At 50.8% G+C, this 23,290-nt stretch overlaps 3 protein-coding genes across 6 annotated transcripts; 1 reads left to right on the top strand and 2 right to left on the bottom strand.

Annotated features, from left to right (window-relative positions):
• Positions 1-2,508: 2,508 nt before the first annotated feature.
• Positions 2,509-5,252, bottom strand: Apoa4 (apolipoprotein A4). 2 transcript variants are annotated; one of them, XM_029554932.1, is made up of 4 exons: positions 5,139-5,252; positions 4,806-4,903; positions 4,406-4,532; positions 2,509-3,719 (listed from the first exon to the last, which is right to left on the bottom strand). In XM_029554932.1, the coding sequence occupies exons 2-4, from the start codon at positions 4,852-4,854 to the stop codon at positions 2,735-2,737; spliced, it is 1,161 nt and encodes a 386-aa protein (XP_029410792.1). In that variant the 5' UTR covers positions 4,855-4,903; positions 5,139-5,252; the 3' UTR covers positions 2,509-2,734. The 2 variants fall into 2 exon arrangements, with proteins under 2 accessions (XP_029410792.1, XP_008849165.1); XM_008850943.3 differs by lacking the exon at positions 5,139-5,252 and having other exon boundaries at positions 4,806-4,965.
• A 7,468-nt stretch (positions 5,253-12,720) lies between these two features.
• Positions 12,721-14,882, top strand: Apoc3 (apolipoprotein C3). Of its 3 annotated transcripts, none has more exons than XM_029554970.1 (4): positions 12,721-12,785; positions 13,352-13,419; positions 13,548-13,671; positions 14,229-14,527. In XM_029554970.1, exons 2-4 carry the CDS (start codon positions 13,365-13,367, stop codon positions 14,293-14,295), a joined length of 246 nt encoding a protein of 81 aa, XP_029410830.1. In that variant the 5' UTR covers positions 12,721-12,785; positions 13,352-13,364; the 3' UTR covers positions 14,296-14,527. The 3 variants fall into 3 exon arrangements, with proteins under 3 accessions (XP_029410830.1, XP_008849181.1, XP_029410829.1); XM_008850959.3 differs by lacking the exon at positions 14,229-14,527 and adding an exon at positions 14,572-14,874 and having other exon boundaries at positions 12,743-12,785; XM_029554969.1 differs by lacking the exons at positions 12,721-12,785; positions 14,229-14,527 and adding exons at positions 12,921-13,059; positions 14,572-14,882.
• A 2,452-nt stretch (positions 14,883-17,334) lies between these two features.
• Positions 17,335-19,173, bottom strand: Apoa1 (apolipoprotein A1). The gene is made up of 4 exons (XM_008850942.3): positions 19,117-19,173; positions 18,849-18,910; positions 18,506-18,659; positions 17,335-17,996 (listed from the first exon to the last, which is right to left on the bottom strand). The coding sequence occupies exons 2-4, from the start codon at positions 18,889-18,891 to the stop codon at positions 17,399-17,401; spliced, it is 795 nt and encodes a 264-aa protein (XP_008849164.1). The 5' UTR covers positions 18,892-18,910; positions 19,117-19,173; the 3' UTR covers positions 17,335-17,398.
• Between the last annotated feature and the right edge of the window lie 4,117 nt (positions 19,174-23,290).

Raw genomic sequence — 23,290 nt, 5'->3', positions numbered from 1 at the left:
GTCAATAATATCCGGACTCCTTTCTGCCTGGGGAAGCCACCTCTAGTGTCCTGAAAGATACTTTCAAGTCTGTCCTGGGTCTGGGGCTGTCCTGGTAGAGGGGAAGCAAGGTTGGTACTAGGGTCGAGAGTCAAGTTTGAAGGTCCTTTGCTAACATTTCTGGCTGTGAGCCCACAGAATCACTTCAGATTCCAGGGGGTTTTCTTCATTGGACATCCGACAGGGGGTCATGGTTGGGTTAAACATTTGTGATGGTACCATTGGCCATGGGCTGGAACCTCAAACACTAGCTGCCAATACAATTGCTTAGTCCTAGAAGAAACCAAAGCCCAAATTCCAACAGTAGGCGGCAAAATAAGCCAACGTAACACCATTATCTTTACGGTTGAAATGTGTTCACTTCAGGGAGGCTGAGATGAGCGGACCCCTGGGGCTCGCTGGCAGGCCTGTCCAGCCTCATTGGTGAGCTCCAAGCCAGTGAGAGACTCTGTCTCAAAGAATGGAACTCCTAAGGATGATACCAGCGATTGTCCTTTGGCTTTTACATGTACCCCCACACGTGCACACACACACAGACACACACACACAGACACACACACACACACACCATATGTTCACTTCAACCACGAGTTTGAGGGTACATAGACATCCAGTCCATTAAAGCAGCCAAAAACAATGCTAATGCTATAACCAGGAGGCATCTGCCAAGTCAATGACCCAGGAGACTGAGGGCCAGAAATGACATCCTGGTTCAGGAGAGAGCAAATATGTCCCATCCAGGGGAGCTAGGACTGTGTGGCACCCTAGGAGATGTGTAGGACAGTCCTGGAGACAGCAGGAAAAACTTGGGAGTCCATCCAGGATTTCTACTATGAGGCAAGGTCTGGGAGACTCTGGAACTTCTAGAGGAAGTGCTCACCTAGACAACTTGCAGGGGAGGCCTGAGAGAGATGCTAAAGCTTCCAGAGCAGTTTAGAAACCCCCCCCACCCTTTGCCCTGGCTTATTCTGTGCCTCATTTCTCTGGGTAGGCCGCTCCTAAAGATAGCAAGTCTCCTGGTGCCAGTGGACTTAGCAAGGTGTGCTCACCTTGGGTGCCTGCACTGCTAGTGGTCCCTGGGAATGAGGTCAAGCTGGGGCTGGGAGAGTTGGAAGGCCTGCCCGTGACTGGGTCTGGTGGCCTTGTATTAGTGAGTTGCCTGGAAATGGAGGCTGGGGAGGTAAGTGAAGATCATATTTCCCGGGCATCTGCTGTTGTGGTCCTGTATAAACCAGTTGTTGAATGTTTGTGTTACACCCAAAGTTGTGCCAAGTGCCTGGCACCCAGTGCTCCACCAGACCCTCTGAACAACTCTCTTGCCTGGGAGTTCTCATTGCTCCTTTCCAAAACAGGTTTGGTTACCTCCAACTCACCCAGTAGGCTGCTGGTCAGGATTCAGATGTGTCTGACAGCTGAGCGGTAGCTACTGAGGCTGATCAGGGGCCACAGCTGTATTGTTGACATGCTGAGAGAACCTTGGGAGAAAGAGAGGAGGCCACAGGGCACCTTCCTCAGGGCTACCCACAGCATGTTCTAGTCCCTTCCAGGACATGGGAGAGGGGGTTGCTGCCCCCACTCTGGGGAATACAGAGGTGACTCGAAGACCTGGGTCAGTGTCTACAGCCAAGATATGGAGTTCTTTAGGAGGAAGAACTGGACTGGTTCTTCTCTGAGGCCACCTCTTTGGAGATGGTGTGAGCCTCTGAGGGCAGGACAGAACTCATTCCAGAGGCTGCAGGTGCCTATGGCTGGCTGCACCTTTGAAACCACTTGGGTCCTCTGAGCTTTGCATTTTATCCAGCTGCAAGCTCTGCTGCAGATTGGCAAGCCATCTAGCAGGAAGTTCCTGGGCAGAGTTCTAGGGCTCTGCAAGCTCAGGCACCTTTCTTCCTAGGCTTATCTGCATCCCCTATATGTCCAGTACTCAGCCTGGTGTCAACAGGTTTAGCTAATGGTAGAGAAATTTCTCAAGCAAGCATGAACACTTTTGCAATGGGATAGGGTGATCTGAGTTAGATTAAAAGGTACATAAATAAATCCAAAGACACAGGCATTACCTGCAAGGAGGGACTGTCTCCCTTGCTGTGCAGTGAGCTCTTCAAGGTCAGGAACCATGTTCTGCTGTCCTCCAGGGGTCCCTCTCAGTATGAAACCCAGTGTCAGGCACACAGTCCAGAAAAGCTGCTGACTCATTAGCTGGTGCTCAGAACATTGACTGCCACCTCAAGGGCATCTGATAATTGTTGGATAAATGACTGTGAGTAGGTTGCATAGTTTGTCTTGTGATGGTATGTGACATCTTTTCTGTACCCCTGTCTCATCTCTAGCGTTCCAGCCCCTCCTGCAGTCTCATCACCCCAATCCTAGGTGTCCCACAGTCCCTGAAAGATGCTTCCAAGCTTTGTCAAGCAGTGCTCTTCTCCCTACCTCAAACCAGTGATAAGAAGCCACATAACAACCAAACAGAGCTAATTTCTCAGAAACTTTATTGAGTAGTGAGATGGGACATCATCTCCTGCAGGACATGTATCCTCAAGCAAGTACAAGAAGTGCTTAGGGACAGACCGACAGACAGGTGGTGGGGCAGGACATGTGTCCTCAAGCTCGTACAAGAAGTGCTTAGGGACAGACCGATAGACGGGTTGTGGAGCAGGGCAGGTGTCTGCTGTGCTGGGGCGAGGGCACCAGGGGCAGCTCAGCTCTCCAGGGGGTTGGACTGCACCTGCTCTTGGGCCTGCTCTGGGAGGGGAAGGGCCAGGGGCTGGTCCTGGCTTTCCTTCTTCAGGGTACCAAAGAAGGAGCTGACCTTGTCTCTCAGGTCCTTCTCCAGGAAGCTCAGGTGGCTTTCTACGTCCCCCGAATAGGGGCCCATCTGCTGCCTGAATTGTTCCATGTGCTGCACCAAAGCTTTGTTGAACATCTTTCCATAGGGCTCCACATTGCGCCGGAATTCCTCCACCTGCTGGTCTAGCTGGCTGCTCAGGTCGGCCAAGGACTTCTGAAGCCCCTCAGTGTTGCCCCTCAACTTGGTGTGCACATCTTCCACCATGGGTGTCAGCTTCATCCGCAGCTGGTCGGCATTGGCGGAGATCTTGGTTTGCAGCTCCTCGGCGTTCTTCTTCATCTGGAAGGCCAGGCCCTCCAGCTGGTGATTGAGTTTTTCCTGCACATCCTCAGCATAGGGGGCAAGCTTGTGGCGCAGTTCTTCCACATTCTGGTCAATCTTGGCCTTGAGCTCGGTGGCGGAAGGCATGAGGCGACCCTTGAGTTCCTCCATATTCCTGTTGAACTTGTCCTTGAACTCCTTAGCATAAGGTGTCATTGAGGCCTGCAGGTTGTCCACATTCTCCTGCAATGTGGTCTGCATGTGTTGCACATAGGGAGTCAGCTGGCGCTTCAGTTCCTCTGCCTGAGTGTTGACCTGGGTGTGGAACTCCTCTGCATAGGGTCTCAGGCTCTGCTGCAATTTCTGCATGTTGTCCCCAAAGGTCTGGCTCACCTGGTTGGCATGGGGCATCAGGCGGGCACGTAGGTCCTCCACCTCCCTTTTAATATCCTCTTTTAGCTTCTCTGAGTCCTTGGTCAGGCGCTCTTGCAGCTCTGTGGCAAAGGGCACCAGCTTCTTCTGCAGGTCACTTGCATAGGTATTCATGTCCCCAAGTTTGTCCTGGAAGAGGGTGCTGAAGAAGGACATAAGAAGGCCTCTGTTAGTCTTGGTATTAAATACAGTTGTAGAACACAGCTTATGTACACCTGCCTCGGACAGGTGTATGTTCATGGGTGTGGAGACACCCCCATCCCATCTTTTTCCTGTGGTCCTCCCTAGAGTGGGTTATGCTTTGAAGAAATATACTAAGACTAACATTACTTTGGATTTGTTTCTCCGGATCTCCCGCTAAGCTTGAGCATCCTTATCTACCCTTCACATGGCTTAAGAAGTTTGTTTTCCGTTCTTGTTTGTGAAGTATAGGACTGGACTTTGACATCTCTACCAGCCCAGGATCACACTGTGCAATCAAATGTTGTCAGCTCTGTCTTCTAGCAGCACAAGGGTCTGATTTCCTTGCATGTGCTCAGAGGCTCTCCAAATAACCCAGTATCCCTTCCACTGGAAGCCCATCTCACAAGGCATTTCCTCCTTCTCTTTCTTCCATGAGCCTGTGATGGGATCTAGTATTTATCAAACTTTAGCATGTGAAAATAAGAAGAAACCTTAGGGGTTCTTGAGTTCAACCTCTCTGTTTACAGGGGGACCTAAGCCAGGAGGCCAGACTCCCCTAGTAAGGAACTGGCAAGAGAGGAAGTATTTCCCATGTGTTGATGTCTTCTAAGCTGAGCTTTATCCCTACAGGCCAAGGCCCCTTACCTGAGCTGCTGACTGACTTCCGACTTCTGGAGTTGTTCCACAGCGTCCTTGGCATTGCTGCTCAGCTGGGTGAAGTAGTCCCACATCACAGTGGCCACCTGGTCTGCATTGAACTCAGCCTGGGTGCCTGGGCAGACAGCAAAAAGAAAGTCCTACGAACCATCTCTCTTCTGGCTCCTCTACCTTTCTTCTGAGCTGGATGATATTGGGGTTGGGGAAACCCCAACCCATTTTCCCTTCTCTGGGCTTTCTTGGGGAGCATCAATGCTAGCAAGGGGAACCTGGCAGCCTCCATACCCAGGTGGGGGCCAGAGGCCACCCTGAGCTGACCACCAGCTCTAGCACTGGCTTTCCACATTGCCTCACTCACTGAATTGCCCTGAGAGCTGTGCCTACTCACCCGTGACAGCCACCAGGGCCAGGCTCAGCACCACCGCCTTCAGGAACATCCTGGACTCCTCACTGGGCCGGAGCAGTCTCAGTCGCACTAGATCCTTCCTGGAGTTAGAGGGAACAAGGACACTTCACCTGTGCTGCTGTGGAAACTGACTGCAGGCAAGTCCAGCCACGCATTTAAAGCCCCTCCAGCCCTTTCTCCCCGCCTCCTTTCCAGTGTGGCTCCACGTTGGAAGGTGACACATTCCCAGGAGGCCCCTTGGACTTTAGTGGCCTTTAGACAGCGTGGAAGCTGACAACATACTGGAGCTTAAGTAGTAGTGGGAAGCAGACTTACTGAGCGGGGCCCCACCCTGTGCAGGAGGCTGAAGTGGGGAGCCAGGATCTTTGGGAGAAACCAGCTGGATGTGGGGCCTAGGGAAACTCCTAATCCAGGACTGAGGCCCCAAAGGTCCTGCTGACAGCCCTGAGTCTGTGCCAGGCTTCAGGGAGCAAGGTCCAGGTTTCTCTTGTCTGCCCCAGTGAGACTGTCCCCACCCTGACAGTTGCCACCAACCCAGACTCTGTCTCAGAACACCAGCCACAGATGTGGCACCAGGCCTATGCAAGGCTGACATAGGTAGTGAACTGTAGTTTAGGTGTCTGTGACAGTCTTTGATCAGGAGAGGGTGAGGGTCCAGGATTGAAGGGGTTAAGCATAAGGCCTCACATCTCATCATCATCTAGTTGATAAGCCTCAGTTTCCCCTTTGAACAGTATTTGTTACATTAAATGAGATGACACTTGTGAAATGGGTACAGTGGTGTTGGACCAGAATAAGCACTAGAATTTAACTGTTATTAATAATGACAATGATTTTCTGACACAGACCAAAGCCAAGAGTGGAGGAAAGGACCTGGGTTCCACTACAGAGAGGGAGAGGGAGATCTGCCATCACCCTCGGAGGGTAGCCAAGTGGGCTAGAGGTAGTGAGAGAGTGAGACCAGCCTGAGGCCTGATTGCTGTCCTCAGCCACATGCAAGAGCCACGCGGAATCGCCACTCTCTCTTGGATGGAATTTGGCTAGCATTGCTGTGGGATATCAGCTACTTGACTTCCTGGGGCATCTCTAAATTCATCCATAAATGACTCCCTGGGGATTTCTAAATGTGTTCGTAAATGCACAATCACAGAAGATATCTACCCAGAAGGTGGCAGGCCATGGTCAGTTTGGGGCCTCTGTGGTCCATACTAGGCACTGAATGATGACATCTGTCATATTGCCCTGCCCAGTGTTGTCCATGAGCCATTTGTGAAATGGACAGCCTTGGGGTAGACCACAATTGTGCCAAGTCTAGCTGGTCATGTCATTGTCTTTTTTGTTTGTTTTTTTTTTTTAATTTATTATTTTTTAATATTTTATTTATTTTTATTTTATGTGTATATGTGTATTGCCTGCATGTAGGTAAGTGCACCCATGTCGTGCAATGTCCCTGGAGGTCAGAAGAGGTTGTCAGATCCCCTGGAACTGAAGTTACAGACAGTTGTTAGCTGCCATGTGGGTGCTGGGATTCGAACCCAGGTCTTCTGCAAGAACAACCAGTGTTCTTAACCGCTGAGCCATCTCTCCAGCCCCTTGTTTGTTTGTTTAATGTGCCCAGAGTGACTTGTTTCATAGGGCTAAAGACAACTGAACAGTCTCTAATACCTGCCCTCCTTCTGCTGGACACCTACTGCCCTGCTGCTCCACATTACCATGGCTGTCTCTGGAGGCCAGGAGCTCCCTCCTTCCCAGTGCAGCTTTGCCATTCCAGTGGGTGTTTTGTTGTTTGGTTTTGTTTTGTTTTTGGTCTTTTGAAACAGGGTCTCTCTGTAGCCCCAGCTGGCCTGGAACTCAGTATGTAGATTAGGCTGGCCTTGAACTCACAGAGATCCATCTGCCTCTGCCTCGCAAGTGCTGGGAAAGGCCTTTACCACCACACCCTGCTTCAGTGGTGTTCTTTTAACTATTTTTTTTTATTTATTTATTTTTATTTTATGTATACGAGTATTTTGCCTGCAGGTATGTAAGTGTACCATTGCATGCAGTGCCTTTAGAGGTCAGAAGGGAGTGTCAGATCCCTTGGAACTGGACTTACAGATGGTTGTTAGCCACCATGTGGGTGCTGGGAACTGAACCTGAGTCCTCTGGAAGAGCAGCTAGTGCTCTTAACCACTGGGCCTAATCCTAGCCCCTTTTTTTTAATTAAAAAAAATTCATTTGCTGGATGTGGTGGCACATACCTTTAATCCCAGCACTTGGGAGGCAGAGTCAAGCGAATCTGTGAGATTAAGGCCAGCCTGGTCTACATAGCAAGTTCTAAGTCATCTGGGACTAGGTGGCACATGGCTTTAATTCCAGCACTCAGGAGGCAGAGGCACGCAGACCTCTAAAGTCAACCTGGTGTGCATGGCAAATACCAGGCAAGCCAAAGCTATATAGTAAGACCCTGTCTCAAAAAGATTGATTGACTGATTGATTGATTGATTGATTGATTGATTTATCGATCAATTTTGTGTACGTGGGTACATGTGCACGTCATGGTCCATGCGTGGCAGTCAGAGGACAACTCTCAGGAGTTGGTCCTCTCCTTCTACCATGTGGGTTCCAGGGATTGAACTGATGTCATCAGACTTGGGGCAAGGGGCCCTTAGTCTCACAAGGATTTGAATGTTTCTGCCTCTTGAGTGTTGGAATTAAAGCCATGTGCCACCACATTTGGTTTAATACAGCTTTAAAAAATATTTTATTATTTCTATTTTATGTGTATGAGTACATCGCCTGCATGTACTGTAAGTGCCCCTGTGTTGTACAATGCCTGCGGAGGTCAGAAGAAGGCATCAGATCCCCTGGCACTGGAGTTATGGGTAGTTGTTAGCTGCCACGTGGGTGCTGGAAATTGAACCCAGGTCCTCTGCAAGAGCAGTCAGTGCTCTTAACTGCTGAGCCATCTCTCCAGCCCCTAACACAACTTTTTAAAAAGTAGTCACCACAGGTTTTTAAAAAATAATTTACTGAAAATTTCATACATGCATATAAGGTGTTTTGATCAAATCCGTGCCCACTCCCTCCCCTCCAAGTCCTCCTCTATCTTCCCATCACTTCTTTCTGATAACTTCATATACTATTTCTTCTTCTTTGATTTATTTATTTTTTTTAATGGGGCTTTTGGCTATTCTAACATTCCCCCCCTCTGAAGAGGTAACCCTAAAATCTTTTAAGGGTTAGATAAAAGCTCCCAAATATTTTCAACATTTTTTGGCCTTTGGAACCGAGTATGTTGCTAAAAGGCCCAAGGGCATTGGCTACTTTTCTTTGAGGTCTTTTTACCCTAACTGCCTAGCCAATTCCTACCTCCTATTCTTATCACACCATCCTCTGAAGAGGTTATCCAGCTTGCAGATAGGGAATTGGGACACAGACCACTCTGGCTTCTTCCATGCTGAACAGGGACACAGGGTCCAGGTTTTTTTCAGTTCAGATTCCCTTGGTCTGCATCTAAGCTCCACCAGTATGTACCATGTGGCCTTGGGTGAGCCTCATAACCTTGCCAAGCCTCAGTTACAAGGATTCCATGAGATAATCCAGCACACAATAGGTGTTCATTGAATGTTAACCATGTTTTGCCTCTAAAAAGGCTCACTCCCCTGTACCATTGACCCATTGGTCCTCATCTTTCTTTACCAAGTCAGGCTTAGTCCAACCTGAGCTGGGCACAAAGGTCAATACTGGTGGGGAATGAGTCACATGGGACACCTCAGCTGCAGCTCGACCTCCTGGACTGGCAGCTGAGCAGCAGGTGCCACCAGCATGAGGCAGGTTCAGAGGTGCTTCTGTCTGGTCTGCTTTCCCGGCTGTACCCTCTCTGGGAGATCCCATTCCACCTCAGCTTATTCAAGAGTGGCCATCAGGAGACAATGAATTCACAGACATGCACAGAACTTGTCTCTGAGCTAAGAGACGCCGGTACCTGCCCTGGGTATGTGCACTCACCCCTACATGGAGGGTGTGGCTGCCTTCTGGCATGGCTTGGATGTACAACTGCCCTGAGTGAGCATAAGTCTGGGGCCAACTTCATTTCTCTCTGCAGATAATTTCCATAGGGTGTGGGGCAAAAGCAAGAGCCTCATGCCCTGGTTGCCAAAGGAAAGAGCACAGTGTCTTCCAGACAGTCTCCATAGTCAGGGGTCAGCAGGCACAAAGGACCAAATGGTCTTGGCAAATCACATCCCTCTCTGATTCTCAGTCTTCTCAAATGGCTCACAGCCTCCAGGAGCTGGGCATCCCCTGTCTGCCCACACAGAGTTAGGCTCAGAGGCAAGAGTGGATGCCTCAGGTTCAACTAGGGATAGGCCTAACTAGGGGAAGCAAGTTACACAGACTCATGGATTCACCTTGGCATCTTGCCAGTCCTCCCAGGTCATCACAAAGGTCCTATTGTTGCAAGACAGATCTGAGCTGGAAACTGGAAAGATGCTTTGGGATGGAGAGACCTGGGGAAGGGTTCAGACTGATATGCTGAGTCAGGGTACCCACCCAGCCCAGTGGCCAGGGACTGGAGCCCAGGGGTTCACACACCCAACCTGCTCTGGACCAATGAGAAGTATAGGCTCAGCCTACTTCTGAAGGCCATTCTCAGCTGCACAGTCAAGACTCCTCCTTCCCCACCGTGCTGGCTAATGGTGCTGGTTAGTGTTGACCGTCTACTTGACATAGTCTAGAATCACCTGGAGATGGGCCTCTGGGCATACCTGTGGGGGATTATCTTGATTATGTTAATTGATGAGCGGAAAAACCATCTAAATTGTGGGTGGGACCATTTCCTGCACAGGGGATCCTAGACTGTCTGAAATAGAGAAAGTGAGCTGAACACTAGTATCCATCACTCTGCTTTTTGATTGTGAATGTGATGTGACCAGTTGCTTCTTGATCCAGTGGCCACGACTTCCCTGTCATGATGAACTAACTATATGCTTGACCTGTGAGTGAGATCAATGCTTTCTCCATTAAGTTGCTTTTGTCAGGGTATTTTGTCACAACAGGAAAATAAACTAAGACACTCCCTACTGCTGGTTGCTCTCTGGGCCTAGGTCTGTAGGTCAAGAGCAGTGTTCTTTCCCCAGGGACATCTAGGCCAGCAAGCCACCAAGAGGTCCCCTGAGGCCCAGACTGGATGGCTAAAAGGGCACAGGCACTTTGGGAGGGACCAAGTCCCAGACCCTAGGCCCCAGGCCCCAGGGCACACGCTGTAGGCCAGTTTCTTGGGGCTCACACACCTGAGTGCTCTTGGCTCAGCACCATGGGCCTCTCTGCCAGCACCTTCTGACTTCCTGTGACTCAATGGCCCTGTGCTCACCCAAAGTGGAAAGGGATTCAGCCAATCTATTTCAGCATTCTCAGGGTCAAAGACCTGATACCACATCCTAGGCTAGAATCTGATCCTCACTGTGCCCTTTGCCTGCAGGGTAAGGAACAGGCTGAGAAAGAAGAGGAAAGGACACAGTAACCCCTCTCCATCCACAGTGCCCAGTCCCCTTGGCACCTTCTAATCACCTTAATCCCCTCCCCACATCACCAACATCAGGTCTCAGAAGAAACTGAGATGGATATGGCTATTGGGGACAAGTCTGGGTACTTGAAGACTCAGGTGCTGATTCCCAGCTCTACCATTGCTGTTCGTTATGCCCTGGGTAGGTCTTTACCTTATTGGGCCTGTGGTTTCTTAGTCATAAAAAGGAATTAGCAATGTCTAAGTCACAGGATTCAGACAACTTACATTTTAAAGGAAAACAAAATATTTTTGTTTTGTATTGTTCCATTTTTGAGACAGGGTCTTTTCTCTCTCTCTCTCTCTCTCTCTTGTCTTTTTGAGATGGGGTTTCCTTGTAGCTCCAGCTGGCCTGGAACTCTCTATGTAGACCAGGCTGGCCTTAAACTCACAGAGCCGGTCTATATAGAGTGATTCTTTCTCTCTCTCTCTCTCTCTCTCTCTCTCTCTCTCTCTCTCTCTCTCTCTCTCTCTCTTGTCTTTTTGAGATGGGGTTTCCTTGTAGCTCCAGCTGGCCTGGAACTCTCTATGTAGACCAGGCTGGCCTTAAACTCACAGAGATCCACCTGCCTCTGCCTCCCGAGTGCTAGGATTAAAAGCATGAGCCACCACGCCTGGCAAGACAGGGTTTTTTTCATGTCTCCATATGTGGTTCTCCTGTTTCAGTCTTCTGAGTGTCAAGATTGTGGGCACATACTACCACACCCAGCACAGAAAACAGTCTTAAGTCAAAGGAGTGAGTCTCTAATATCAATATCAAGTCTCGGCCATAGATAAAAAGTTCTGAGGGCAGGGCCAGGCCCCTTTCTCAGGCTGAGATTTCACACAATGGGGCTGCATACTTCCACCTAATTGGATGCTCCTGTCCAGAGCCCTGTTTCTGAATGAATGCTACCTCTTGTCTCTGGCTGGACTGTCTGAGGCACACCACAGTGTTTGGGAGGGAGAAGACTGTAAGCTCCTCCATGAACCAGCTGCTATATACATGCAGTGTACTGTCAACTTGTCTCCGCACTCTAAGATATCAGTATCTTGTCTTCCTTGACAGAGAGTAAACTGAGACTCCAAAGTGTTACATCTCGATACAGGACATATGAGTCAGTGTCAAAGGTATTAGCTATTTATTTTCTTATGTATGTGTTCATGTGTGTGCAGGTTCATTTGTGTGAATGTACATGCCTGTGGAGGGCAGAGATCAATAGCAGGAGCTGTTCACTTTGTTTTATGTAACAGGGTCTCTCAGTGAGTGTGCCCTGGGACATGAGTAGGCTAGGCTGGCTGACCAGTGAGCCCCAGGGATCTGCCTGTCTCCACCTTTCCACCACCCTCCTTCCCCCAACCCCAATGCTGGGGCTACAAACAAGATCCATTACACCCAGCTTTTTGCATGGGTATTGGGAATTGAACTCGGGTCCTCATGCTTGTAGGGCAAGCATTTTGCTGACCGAGCTATCCCCACCTAGGATTTCTTGGTTCCAAAGTCCCTAATTCTAGGAAATATTCCCTAATGCTGCCCATCTGGGCTGTGTTTTTCAGTGCTAACTCAGGAGATATCTTAGTCCCAAGAAGCCCAAGGCTCCTCCTGGGCATCTATCTGCCCCACAGTGCTCCTCTGCACCCTCATCTTCCTTGTGACTGGCTTCCCCATACCTTTCTGCTTTTAGGTATACACAGCCAGGGGCTGTTTAGGGGTCGGATATCACCCAGCCAGGAGCCCAGCTCTTGCTCCAGGATGTTATCAATGGGTCCAGAGGGCAAGGTGAGGTACATGGGAGGAGGGAGAGGTAAAGTCTTTGGGGTTAGCATGCCTTTGTCCTTCTCTCACCAACCCCTGCCCAGGTTCAGCCCCAGAGGTTGCTGGGGGCACAGCTGTGGGATGGAAGGCAGAGGTGGAGGTCTAGGGGGCCATTTGACCATCGTTCTGTGCCTTCACCTCAGGTACCCTTGTCCAGGGGCTCTTCAGTGGTTTCTCTGAAGAAGCCTGCCACAGCTTCTGAGTGGTCATCTGAAATTTGTAGGCAAGATATGGACCTGGAAAAATCAAGTGTGAAGGACTAAACTGACCCCAAGGCCTGAGGCTTGTCCCCTAAGCTTTCCTCCTTCTCACCAGCCTCTTCCAGGGAAGTGATTCTTGGGAAGGAATGCTGTCCCCAGGCTCACTCCAATAGCTGAGCCCATGGCTGGCTGTACAGGTGGCAGGCAAACAGTGTGGGTACTCTGAGAGATTTCCCAACTCTTTTGGCAGCTGGCTGCACTGGCCTCCCTGCCTCAGGCCCTGGTCTGAACTGCTCAGCAACTGACCTTTGCCCGGCTCACTAGGTCCTCTGTGCCTGGTGTCCCATCCTGGGGACAATATAAAACAGGTCAGAACACTCTTGCCTGCCTGCTCCGTTCATCCTTAGAAGCAGCTACTCCAGGTAATGCCTCGGGGGCCAGGGGGGGGTGCAGAGAGCTGGAGAAGGCTCCCACCACCCAGCCAGTCTACAGAAGGCTTGGGATCCATGACTGTCCCCAACCCTCCTTTGTTGGGCAGGGGCAGAGGCTGAGGAAGGGGAGGCCACTTAGCCAAAACCACACACACAAGGGGCAGTGGCAGAATGGGGACTGGAACTGGCTCCCATTCTGCACACTGTCCCTTGTTCTGCATACTCACAACTAATGGAAGCTTTTGACATCCCTGTCCTACCTGAGGTAGGAAAACTAAGACCTGGAGAGGGAGGAGAGGGACAGAAACCTTGTGTCACTCAGCACATCAGGGCAGGGAATGGGCAGATATCCTCAGTCTCATTCTGTGGGGGACTTCTGCTGCACCCCACCTTCTGTCCCACTCTGGGGCCTAGGTCTCCTGTAGTCCCCTTTCTGAGAGCCAATATTAGCAGGAGAGAGACTCAAAATTTACTTCAGGGGCTGCAACATTCTCCAGGGAAGAGTCCAGATGTGGGGGGCCCCAGATAGTACTTCCTCACAAGACAGTCTCCTGCAGGAACAGAGGCACCATGCAGCCCCGGATGCTCCTCATCATAGCCCTCCTGGCCCTCCTGGCCTCTGCCCGTAAGCATTTTGTGGGGATAGAGCTGGGGTCCCTGTGGAAGGTGATCTGGGGACTCTGTCCTGATGGGTAGTGGGCCTGACAGGAGCTGAGGGCTAGCATTCTCAATTCTTCTCTCTCTTTCTCTCAGGAGCCAGTGAGGTGGAGGAACCCAAGCTACTAGGCTCTGTGCAGGGCTATATGAAGCAGGCTGCTAAGACTGTTCACGACGCTCTAACCAGTGTGCAGAAGTCCGAGATGGCCCAGCAGGCCAGGTATACCCATTAACTCTCTTTTCTTGTCCTCTGTGCTGACTCCCTTCAACCCCCACCCATGCCCTGGTGCTGAGACTCTGACACTGAGACTGTGGCTGCCACTCTCAGCCCTCTGGTCCCTCCCAGGGCCTTTGCTGGGTTTTACAGGTGAGGGGACAGGTGAAGACTCTGTCTCCCTTGCTTCTCCCCAGAACAGCCCCAAGATGCATTTAGCTTCAAATTTCTTCTCTGAGCAAGAAGCTCAAGATTTCTTCCTGCTTTGGGAGGCCCACCTGCCCCAATTTCAGCCACCACTGGGTTTACAGCTCTACCCCCTTTCCAGCCCCATGGCCAGTCTTATTTGATATCTGCCCACCTTGAATCCTCACCTACTCACCCTCAGCCCCCAAAAGGTGTTGACAAACATTCTTTGTCCCCAGAACCGACCACAGAGAGGGTATTACTTCTCCCACTTTGTAGAGTAAAAAAATTGTGGCTCACAGCAATTAGGTTACCTGGCCCAGCTATGAGTCCTCTAGTAATTTTTCCAAATGAGAGACTGCCCCCTTCTGCCCCAGCCATTCAGAGCCACCAGGTGGGACACCTCCAGGGATACTATCAGAATGGATTGCAAAGGCCACCTGACTCTATACAACATCCCACCCACTACTTGGTGCCTCAAGCCTGAAAGAAGTTTCAAGGGGCAGCCTTGAAGGTCTAACCCAACCTACCTTCTCATCTCTTTGGCCCTGGGTGGTAGTAACAGGTGGTGTTTGTCTGAGGTTCTGGGGTGTTGCTGAGTGAGGTGGAGCCAGTGGGTGAGACTGCCAGTGGACACCTGGGTTAGGACTGGATCTAGCTGTCTACCAAGGAGTTTCTCACACCCACCTCTGTCACTGCCTCTTCCTGATTAATCCCTAGGGACTGGGTGGACGATGGCCTCAGCTCCCTGAAAGACTATTGGAGCACCTTTACACACAAGTTCTCCGGGCTCTGGGATTCCACCCCTGAGGTCAAATCAACCCCAGCCCCCGAGGTTTGAGATCTCCACCCTCCAAGTGTCCCTGCTGGTTCCCGGGGTCCCGCAGACTGTAGCCTAGAGGGTGGCCCCTGAAGGTCACTTGAAAGGAAAAGTTCTTGTGTCTCCAACCCTCCCCAGAACCTGGCCCAAACATGCTGCCTCTTAATAAAGCTGGATGAGAAGCTGCTATAAGTGCGGTATGCCATGTGCCCGGGCAGCCTCTGGGATGTGTCTTTCTCTACTTACCTGCCTGCCTTGATGGGATCAAATCAGATAGATTCTCAATGTAGTCTGTGACATGTGACTTAAGTGTGAGCTCTGTGCAGCTGGCACTTTTATGTCATTTTCAGAGGTAAGGTCCTGTGTGGTCACCAAAGCTGAGCAGCTGGCTTGCCTGGCATCTGGTCTCTTTCAACACACTCAAGGGAAGGAAGCAGATGGAATTCTGGGTGGAGTAGTCAGAGCTGCCTCCGTTTCTTGTGTAAAGTGGGTATAATAATGCCCCACCACTGCAGGTCTACCATGAAAATGAAATGTTAGTGTCTAAAAACATCTAGAACAGCATCTGCATGCCCAAGGTGCCTGGTAAACTTTATCACTGTGATAGATAAACTGATTGGCCTCTTAGACTGGAATGGTCATGCAGGATTCTCAGAACCCCATCAGGGTTGTTCACTGTGTTCCTACCACCCAAAAACACTTACTTTATTCTACAGACTCCGACCCCCATTCTATGGAGTAAAAGATCCGAGGTTCAGAGAGGTGATAGCAATTGCCCTGTGTCAAGAGCCGACACATGGCAGGGCCAGACCTTGAGCTCAGGACAGCTGTCTGTTCCAGTCATCTGACATGGGAAAAAGCTGTGCTACTCCTGTGCCAGGTGTGGGGGCCATTTTCTAGATCTTGGCAGCACTGGTGCTACCAGCCCCACCTGCACTGTGTTCTGTCCAGACGCCCACCAGGAACTGGCGATCTCAGGGTCCATATCTGAGTATTCCTACTCAATCCTGGCCCAACACCTGTTGTAGCTCTACGTGATTAGGAACTAAAAACCCACCCTTCATTCAGGGGTCATGAAAAGGGGCCTTGCAGGAGGAGAAAGGGATTCTTTGGATCTGTGAAGACATTTGCATGCCCATGGGGACATACCAACAAGAGTATGAAGAGGGCTGGGCTGAGAGCAAGAACACTAGTCTGTTCATGCTTGCCCAACTTCATGAACATGAGAACTTGCTTATACTTTTTTGTTTTGTTTTGTGGTGGGTACCCATGGCGAGTGGGTCTAAAGTGGGTCTGAAATGAACCACCCAGGCTGGGGTAGAGTACTTGACTAGGTAGGCATACACAAAGCTCTGGGTTTGATCTCCAAGACTTCACAAACCTGGTCTAGTGGAGCATGCCAACAATCCCTGCACTTAGGAGATGGAGACAGAAAGATAAGAAGTTAAAGATCATCCTTGGCTGCATAGTGAGTTCAAGGCCAGCCTGAGTTACTTGAGACACTGATAAATAAACAGGGGCTGGCAATATAGCTCAGCTGGTAGAGGCACTTTCTGCCAAGTCTGATTGCTTGAGTTTGATCCCTGAGACCCACATGGTGGAAATAGAGAACTGATTTCTGCAAGTTGTCTTCTGACCTCCACATGCATGTTGTGGCACATGCACACTCATACACATACATACACATACAAAAGAAATGTAATGAAATTTTAAGTATTTTAAATTACACTTAGTTCTGTGTGCATGGTGGTGGCAGAGGGGTTCCTGAGGATTGAACCCACGTCATCGGATTTAGCAACAAGGACCTCCACCTGCACCATCTTGCCCATACAATATAATAAAAAATTTAAAAGAATAAATAAAAATACATCCAACAATACATCCCATCCTCCCTTTCTCTCAGTGAGTAACTTCACACTGCCCAGCTTCAGCTTCCTGGGGTGACATGGACCTATTGGAATCTACTATGGATTTTGGGAAGGATTCAATGACATATGGATCTGAAGGGTCTCCAAAATAAAAACGTACTGATCACCAGCACGAGATGTTTCTGACTCCAGCCAGAGCAGGCAGTAAAGAGGGCCTGCAGTGGCAGAGTGATGTGGGTGGGACAGCTGCCTTCCACTGCTGTGCCAGTTTCTGGTGCGGAGATAATTGGAAGGGTGTCCTGCCCTTGGAAAAAGAATAGAGAATGTTTGCTGAGAAGTTTTGGGTGAGGGAGGAAGGGCCAGCTCCTGGCACTTTATTAGCACCTGCCAAATTAACTTAACTCTCAAAGCCTCCTGGGAAACCCTGGTTCTAGGGGCCGGAAGAGGTGTTTATCCTCTGCCCAGGTGGACCGCTTCTGGCATCAGGCACCTCGTCTCTCAAAACCAGCTCCACACCCACCCCCTACCCCCGCCCCCGCAGGACTACAGCACTTATGGTTGGAACCTGTGTAGGGCACCTAGCAAGGGGTTACCTGTCGCTTCACCTGGCGTTCTATTACCCTCTTTCCCTCTGAGCCTTCTTAGAATAGGGACTCTGCCTCACCCTCCTAACCACCCAGGCACCCAGCTTGGGCTTGGAGATGTTCAGCTCCTTCGGGAAGAAGTTTCCGCTGCAGCTCCACACGCCCTGTCCCTGAATGCACCCCCTCCATCCCCCAAAAGAAGGAAGTTGCATCCCACTTTGGAAAAGTTTATTGTAAGAAAGGCAACTCAGGGGAGGGGAGCAGCGGCGGGCGCCTCACTGAGTGTTCAGCTTCTGGGTGGCCTCATCCAAGACACTCAAGGCTTTGGCCTTGAGGGACTCCAGCCAGGGCATCAGGCCCTGGCGCAGGTCCTCCAGCGTGGGCTTGGTCTTCTCGCCAAGTTTCTTCAGATGCTCGGTGGCCCTGGCGTGGTACTCGGCCAGCTTGGGGTTGTCCCTGAGAGCGGTGAGGCGTTCGGCCAGACGGTCGCGCATCTGGTCGCTGTAGGGCGCCAGCTTTGTGCGCAGCGCGTCCACGTGCAAGCGTGCGCGGTCACGAAGGTCCTCCCCCAGTGGGACCAGCTGCTTCTGCAGCTCCTCCAGCTTCTGGCGCGCGCCTTCGCGCAGCTGGGCGCCCAGAGGCTCCACCTTCGGGCGGTAGCGTTCCACCTCCTCCTCCCACTTCTTCTGGAATTCGTCCAGATAGGGCTGCACTTTCTGCTTTACCTCCTCCAGGTCCTTGTTCATCTCTTGCCTCAGCCAATCAGTGTCTTTCTCCAGGCTATCCCAGAACTCCCGGGTCACTGGGCCCAGCTGTTCCTGCAGACGACCGAAGGTCGAGCCAAAGGTGTCCCAGTTTTCCAGGAGGTTAAGGCTGAAGTGGGAGAGAAAGGGGATGAGAAGTGGCCACCTAGGCGCCCTGAACTCCCGCAGATCTGCAGGCCCATGCACATGGGGTCAGACCCGGGTGTCATCAACCCTGACTATGCAGTAGCTGCAGTCTTGTTTTCCCATTGTCCATCTAATGCTCCCCACACGTTCCTCCGTACAAATGGCCTGAGGCACCAAGAAGGCAGAGGTGGGGTTGGTGTGCGGTTAGTTGCACGGCCAGTCTGTTCTCTGTGATGGCGGCCTATACTGGGAGATGTGAAGGGGCTTGCTGCACTGGCACGCGGAATGCCGAGCCGTGGTTAACCATCAACCCAGACCCCTTTGCTGGGGACTGGGGCCCTGCCTGAGAGACCCATCCCTACTCCTCCATCGGAACCTGCCATGGTTGAATGGCAGGTGAAGACTTCGGTCGCTGCATCTTCCTACAGGCTTCTCTGTTCACCCGGGCTGGTTAGCCCTTGCCCTACTCCAGGCCCCAGGCTGGGTCCTTACTTCAGCTGTTTGCCCAGAGCGGAGGTTTCAAACTGGGACACATATTCTCTGCCGCTGTCTTTGACCGCATCCACGTACACAGTGGCGAAATCCTTCACTCGGTCCCATGGGGATTGGGGCTCATCTTGCTGCCAGAAATGCCGAGCCTGGCTCCCTGTGGGGTGGAAGGGAGACCCAGATCAGGCCAGCGCTGGACTGGGGTCTGACTTGAAATACTAGACTTGGAGTCGGGGAGGCGGCAAGTGAGAATTCTGTTCCCTGTACCCAGAAAGGTACAGGAAACAGGAAACAGGAGAAGTTCCATCTGCCCCTGTGCACAGCTCCCTAGGGTGGGGGCACCTACCGGTCAGGAAGAGCACAGCCACAGCCAGCACCACCGCTTTCATCCTCAAAGTCTTGGGGGACCTGCAGGAGAAGAGGGGCCAGGTTGAAGTGGGGCTCCATCATGCAGAAGTCCCACACTTTCTCCACCAAATTCCAGCCCAAGGAGGTGGAAGAGTCTAGAGTGGGAAAAAGTGTCAGGTATCCAGAGTGCTGGCCTGGGTGGAGTAGAGCATCAACTGCATGGCACTAGGGAGCCAGAGTAGCCTGGGGCAGGTAGCAGCGCTTACCTCCCTAGAACTAACTCGTCAGCAGTCTCTGAGCATCCAGCTCTCCTTCCCTGGCCTATTTATGTCTACAGGCAGGGGCTGGGTTGGAAGGCTGATAAGGCCAGCCCTGGCCCTGTCACTGCTCACTTGTCCTGACAATGTGGAACTAGAGTTCAAGGATCAGCTCTGTCCCAGAGGCCGGGCAAACAGAGTGGGCAAACAGGAAGCTGCGGGGGCTGCAGAACAGAGATCAAGGGTTCAGGTGGGGGCATCAGGGGAGTAGTTTCGGGCTCAGGGGGTCCCCAAGGTTGAAACAGCAGCACCTATCCTCTTCCCCTGCTCTGTGGGAGTGTGTGTGCAAGCCATTGTCCCCTGAGCTTAGAGCAGGGAGACAGAAGGGACCTGTGGACTTCTGCACTCAGATTCCCTCCCTCAAGTCTTCTTGCATTCCAAGGAGCCGATCTTATCACCTCACCCTGGTCTGCCAGTCATGCCTCTCTCCAGTCTCCACAGGCCTCCCACCCCTAAGTCCAAGGACAGCTATGGAGCCAGGGAGTTGGCGGGGGGGGTGGTGCACAGAGGCTCAGGGCCCCAGTACAATCCTCTCTGAAGACTCTACAGAGGGAAATATGGAGTTGCCTGCTCATCCCTCCTACCTTCCCTTCATTTTTATCTCCCTCCCTCCCTTTTGGAGTCAAGGCCCTACTGTGCAGCCCAAACTGACCTCCCAACTCAAGATCCTCTTGCTTTAGCCTCCGAAGTGTTGGGATATGCCTCCAGGCCTAGCTTAAAAAGTTGTGTGTGGTTGTGGTGCATGCCTTTAATCACAGCACTGGGATGCAAAGGCAAGCAGATCTCTGTGAGTTTGAGGCCAGCCTTGTCTATATAGAGAGTTCCAGACCAGACAAGACTGCATAATGAGACCCTGTCTCAAAACAAAACAAAACAAAACCGAACAAAACACCAAAACCCGTGTGTGTGTATGTGTGTGTGTGTGTGTGTGTGTGTGTGTGTGTGTGTGTGTGTGTGTGTGAGTGGGCGGGGGTTGGGGGGGGGGAAGGAGCAAGGGATTTGCACAAGTTTTTGTGTGTGTGTGTGTGTGTGTGTGTGTGTGTGTGTGTGTGTGTTCGTGTGGTGGGATGGGGATGGGGATGGAAACCAGGGCTTTGTACATACTAAGCAAGCTCTCTCTCTCCATGCTAAACAAGAACTATCATGGAGCAATATCCAAGCCCTTAGAGCTGCCAACTTTTTGTCATATGATGGTACTGCTGCCTTCCCTTCCAAAGACACGCTTACCATATACTATGACCACCAAAAAGAGCTAATGTAGCTCTGTGGTAGAGCCCCGCACAGTGAGGGCCTAGGTTCAATCCCCAGTACAGGGGAACTGGGGAGATGGATGTGGTAGCCCATGCCTGTAATTTCAGCACTTGAAAGTCTGAGGCAGGAGAACTGTTGTGAGTTAGAGTCCAACCTGGACTATATATAGCCAGACCCTGTCTTGAAACAAAACAAACAAAAACATCCCAAATCATAGCTGGAGAGGTAGCTCAGTTGGTAGAGTGCTTGCTTAGCATACATAAGCCCTGAGTTTGATCTCCGGCACCACATAACTGGGCTTGGAGGTGCATGGCTGTAATCCCAGCACTGGGGAAGTGGAGGCAGGAGGATCAGGAATTCAAAGCCATCCTCAGCTATGTGGTACATTCTAGACCTCAGAGTGATGAGACCTTGTCTCAAAAACAGACAAAATCTACCCCCAACTTTTAAACTCCCAAACAGGAATGATTTCAGAATTAAAGCACAGAATTTCTGTTGCTTGTATCTTGTGAGGTTGTATTTACATCTGATCACACAGAGAAGATAGGTGGAACCCTTAGCTCCCAGGTAAGGAGAGGGACCCCTGGGCTTGAAGGTGGTGGGAGACCTGGTTCTATTTCATTTTGCTTTATCTCATGAGCCAGTTGTGAAACCTTTTTGAGCTTCAGTTTCCTGTCTGCAAGATAGGCTCTAGACAGGGCATGGCAGGTATAGTCATGGACTGTGGTACATGCCTGTCATCCCTGCTACTTGGGAGATGCAGGCCAGAGAATCAACAGTTCAAGACCAGCTTTGGCTGCATAGCAAGTGTGAGGACAGCTTGGGCTATGTGAGGCAGTCTCAGAAAACCCAGATCACCCACAAAACCTTGTCATGGAATCTGTGAATTTCCAAGCTAAAAATAACTTTTGAGATCAGCTACTCAGGCCTCTCCAATGGGCTACCTTCCAGAAGAAGAAGACAGTGGAAGGAATTTCCTCAACGTCCCTCATCTCTCAGAGTTTTAGAGGCAGGGCTGGACCTTGAACCCAGGCCTCTGCACTTGGGACCCATTGTTTTGCTCCATCTCCCCAGGAAACTCCCTAACTCTCTAGAAACCAGCCTGGTGTTTCTCTCTGCCAGATCAGGGAGTGGCTGGGCTCCAGGCCGCTCCCACCCCAGGAGGCTTTGGAATCAGAGATCCTTGGTTTGAACCTGGGCTCTGCTGCTTATTCTCCAGATGACCCTGGGTACATTACATAACCTCCCCACCTGTGTTTCTTATCTGATAAAGGAAGATAATGATAGAACATGCCATCCTTTCACTATGATCAGGGTCAGTGTGTGGGAGGCTGAATGATGAGCTGGTAAAGATGTATGTATACTTCCCTAATGCCTGGAACCTGTGCCCATTACCTCACATGACAAATGTAATGAGCTGGGGGTAGCCTGGGATATCCGGTGGGGGGATAGTAATCATAAGGGTCCCTCACTATGCAAGAGGAGGCTGGCCAGCCAGAGGGAGCCATAAGGATAGAAACAAAGGCAGAGCAACTGTGACTTCTTGAAGGGACCACAAGCCAAGGGGTACTGGTGCAGCCACAGATGCTGTAGGAAGCAACAAAGCAAGATCCCCGGAGCTTTCAGAAGGAATGCCAGTCTGCTGATCCCATGGTTTCAGACTAGAGTAACCTACTTTGAACTAGAGCTCTAAGATAATAAATCTGTATTGTGCTAACCATGAAATGTGAGTGTGTATGCAAAACTGTTAGGAAGGTAACTAGCAGTTAGTAAACAGCAATGGTTCTCTGTGTCCCAGAATCCCAGTTTCTGAGTTCCATGCTCTTATTGCCATGAACACACTGGCATTGCTAGGGCACAGCCCGTGACCCCAGCTGCTGGCAGAAGTGGGGCGAGGCAGGTGCCTGGCACAGGTGCTGCGATGCAGGGCATCTTTTCCAGGATGAAACCAACCCCAACTGTTTGTGGGAGCATAGGGGGGTGGCCTGACATTGCTTTAGCGATGGGGAGGGGGTTGTCTGAGGGAGTAGCTCCCTGGTTGTTAGGTCAACCTTTCTTTTGGGGCCTGAGGCTCTCCAGCCAGCATGTGGGGATCTGAGCAGGTTATGGCTGAGCTCCAGGCTACTTGTCACTACTTTTCTCTTTGGTTCACTACTAAAATTATCATGACTAAACCTAACTTAACTATTTGGCTAAACTAATTAACATTCTCACAGTTCTTTAGCTGTCAAGGCACTTTGGTAGTTAGCTTGTTGCATCTCTGTAAGGCTGGAGTTCATATTTTTCTCATTATTTTGCCTGTCAGGAAACTGCAGTTCAGGGGTTGGACAGATGGCTCATCAGTGAAGAGCACTAGCTGTTTTTCCAGAGGACCTGTTTTGGGTGCCCAGCACCCACATCAGAAGACTTAGGTTTGGTTCCCAGCACCCACATGGCAACTAACAACCATTTGTAACATAACTCCAGTCCCAGGGGATCTGATGCCCTCTTTTGGCTTCTGCGGGAACTGCATGTACAGGTCCACATGTATACACGGAGTTCATACGCATAAGAATTTTTAAATAAACAAAATAAAAAGCAGAACCGCTGAGAGCTGCCTTGTCCTTCAGCTGTTCAAGGTGAGTGCTGGCAGGGCTGGGAATCGGGTCTGGCTTCTAGAACTTGCTATGTAGACCAAGTTCTCCAGCAAAAGCTTGCATACTCTCTTCAGCGATTCCAAGGTACCAGAGTGGGGGAGTGAGGGTTAGCATGTTTCTGAGCAGAAAGTTCCTCTTTTTTAAAGGTTTTCTTCTCCACCTCCTGCCCCCTTTTAAAGACAAGACTCAGTATATACCCCAGGTTGGCCTCAAACTTTCAGTAATCCTCTTGCCTC

This window comes from Nannospalax galili, unplaced genomic scaffold, assembly GCF_000622305.1.
Source record: "Nannospalax galili isolate Female #2095 unplaced genomic scaffold, S.galili_v1.0 scaffold265, whole genome shotgun sequence".
Classification (NCBI taxonomy): Eukaryota; Metazoa; Chordata; class Mammalia; order Rodentia; family Spalacidae; genus Nannospalax; species Nannospalax galili.
The sequence above is the reverse complement of the archived record's forward strand: the minus strand, read 5'-3'. Positions and strand labels throughout refer to the sequence as shown.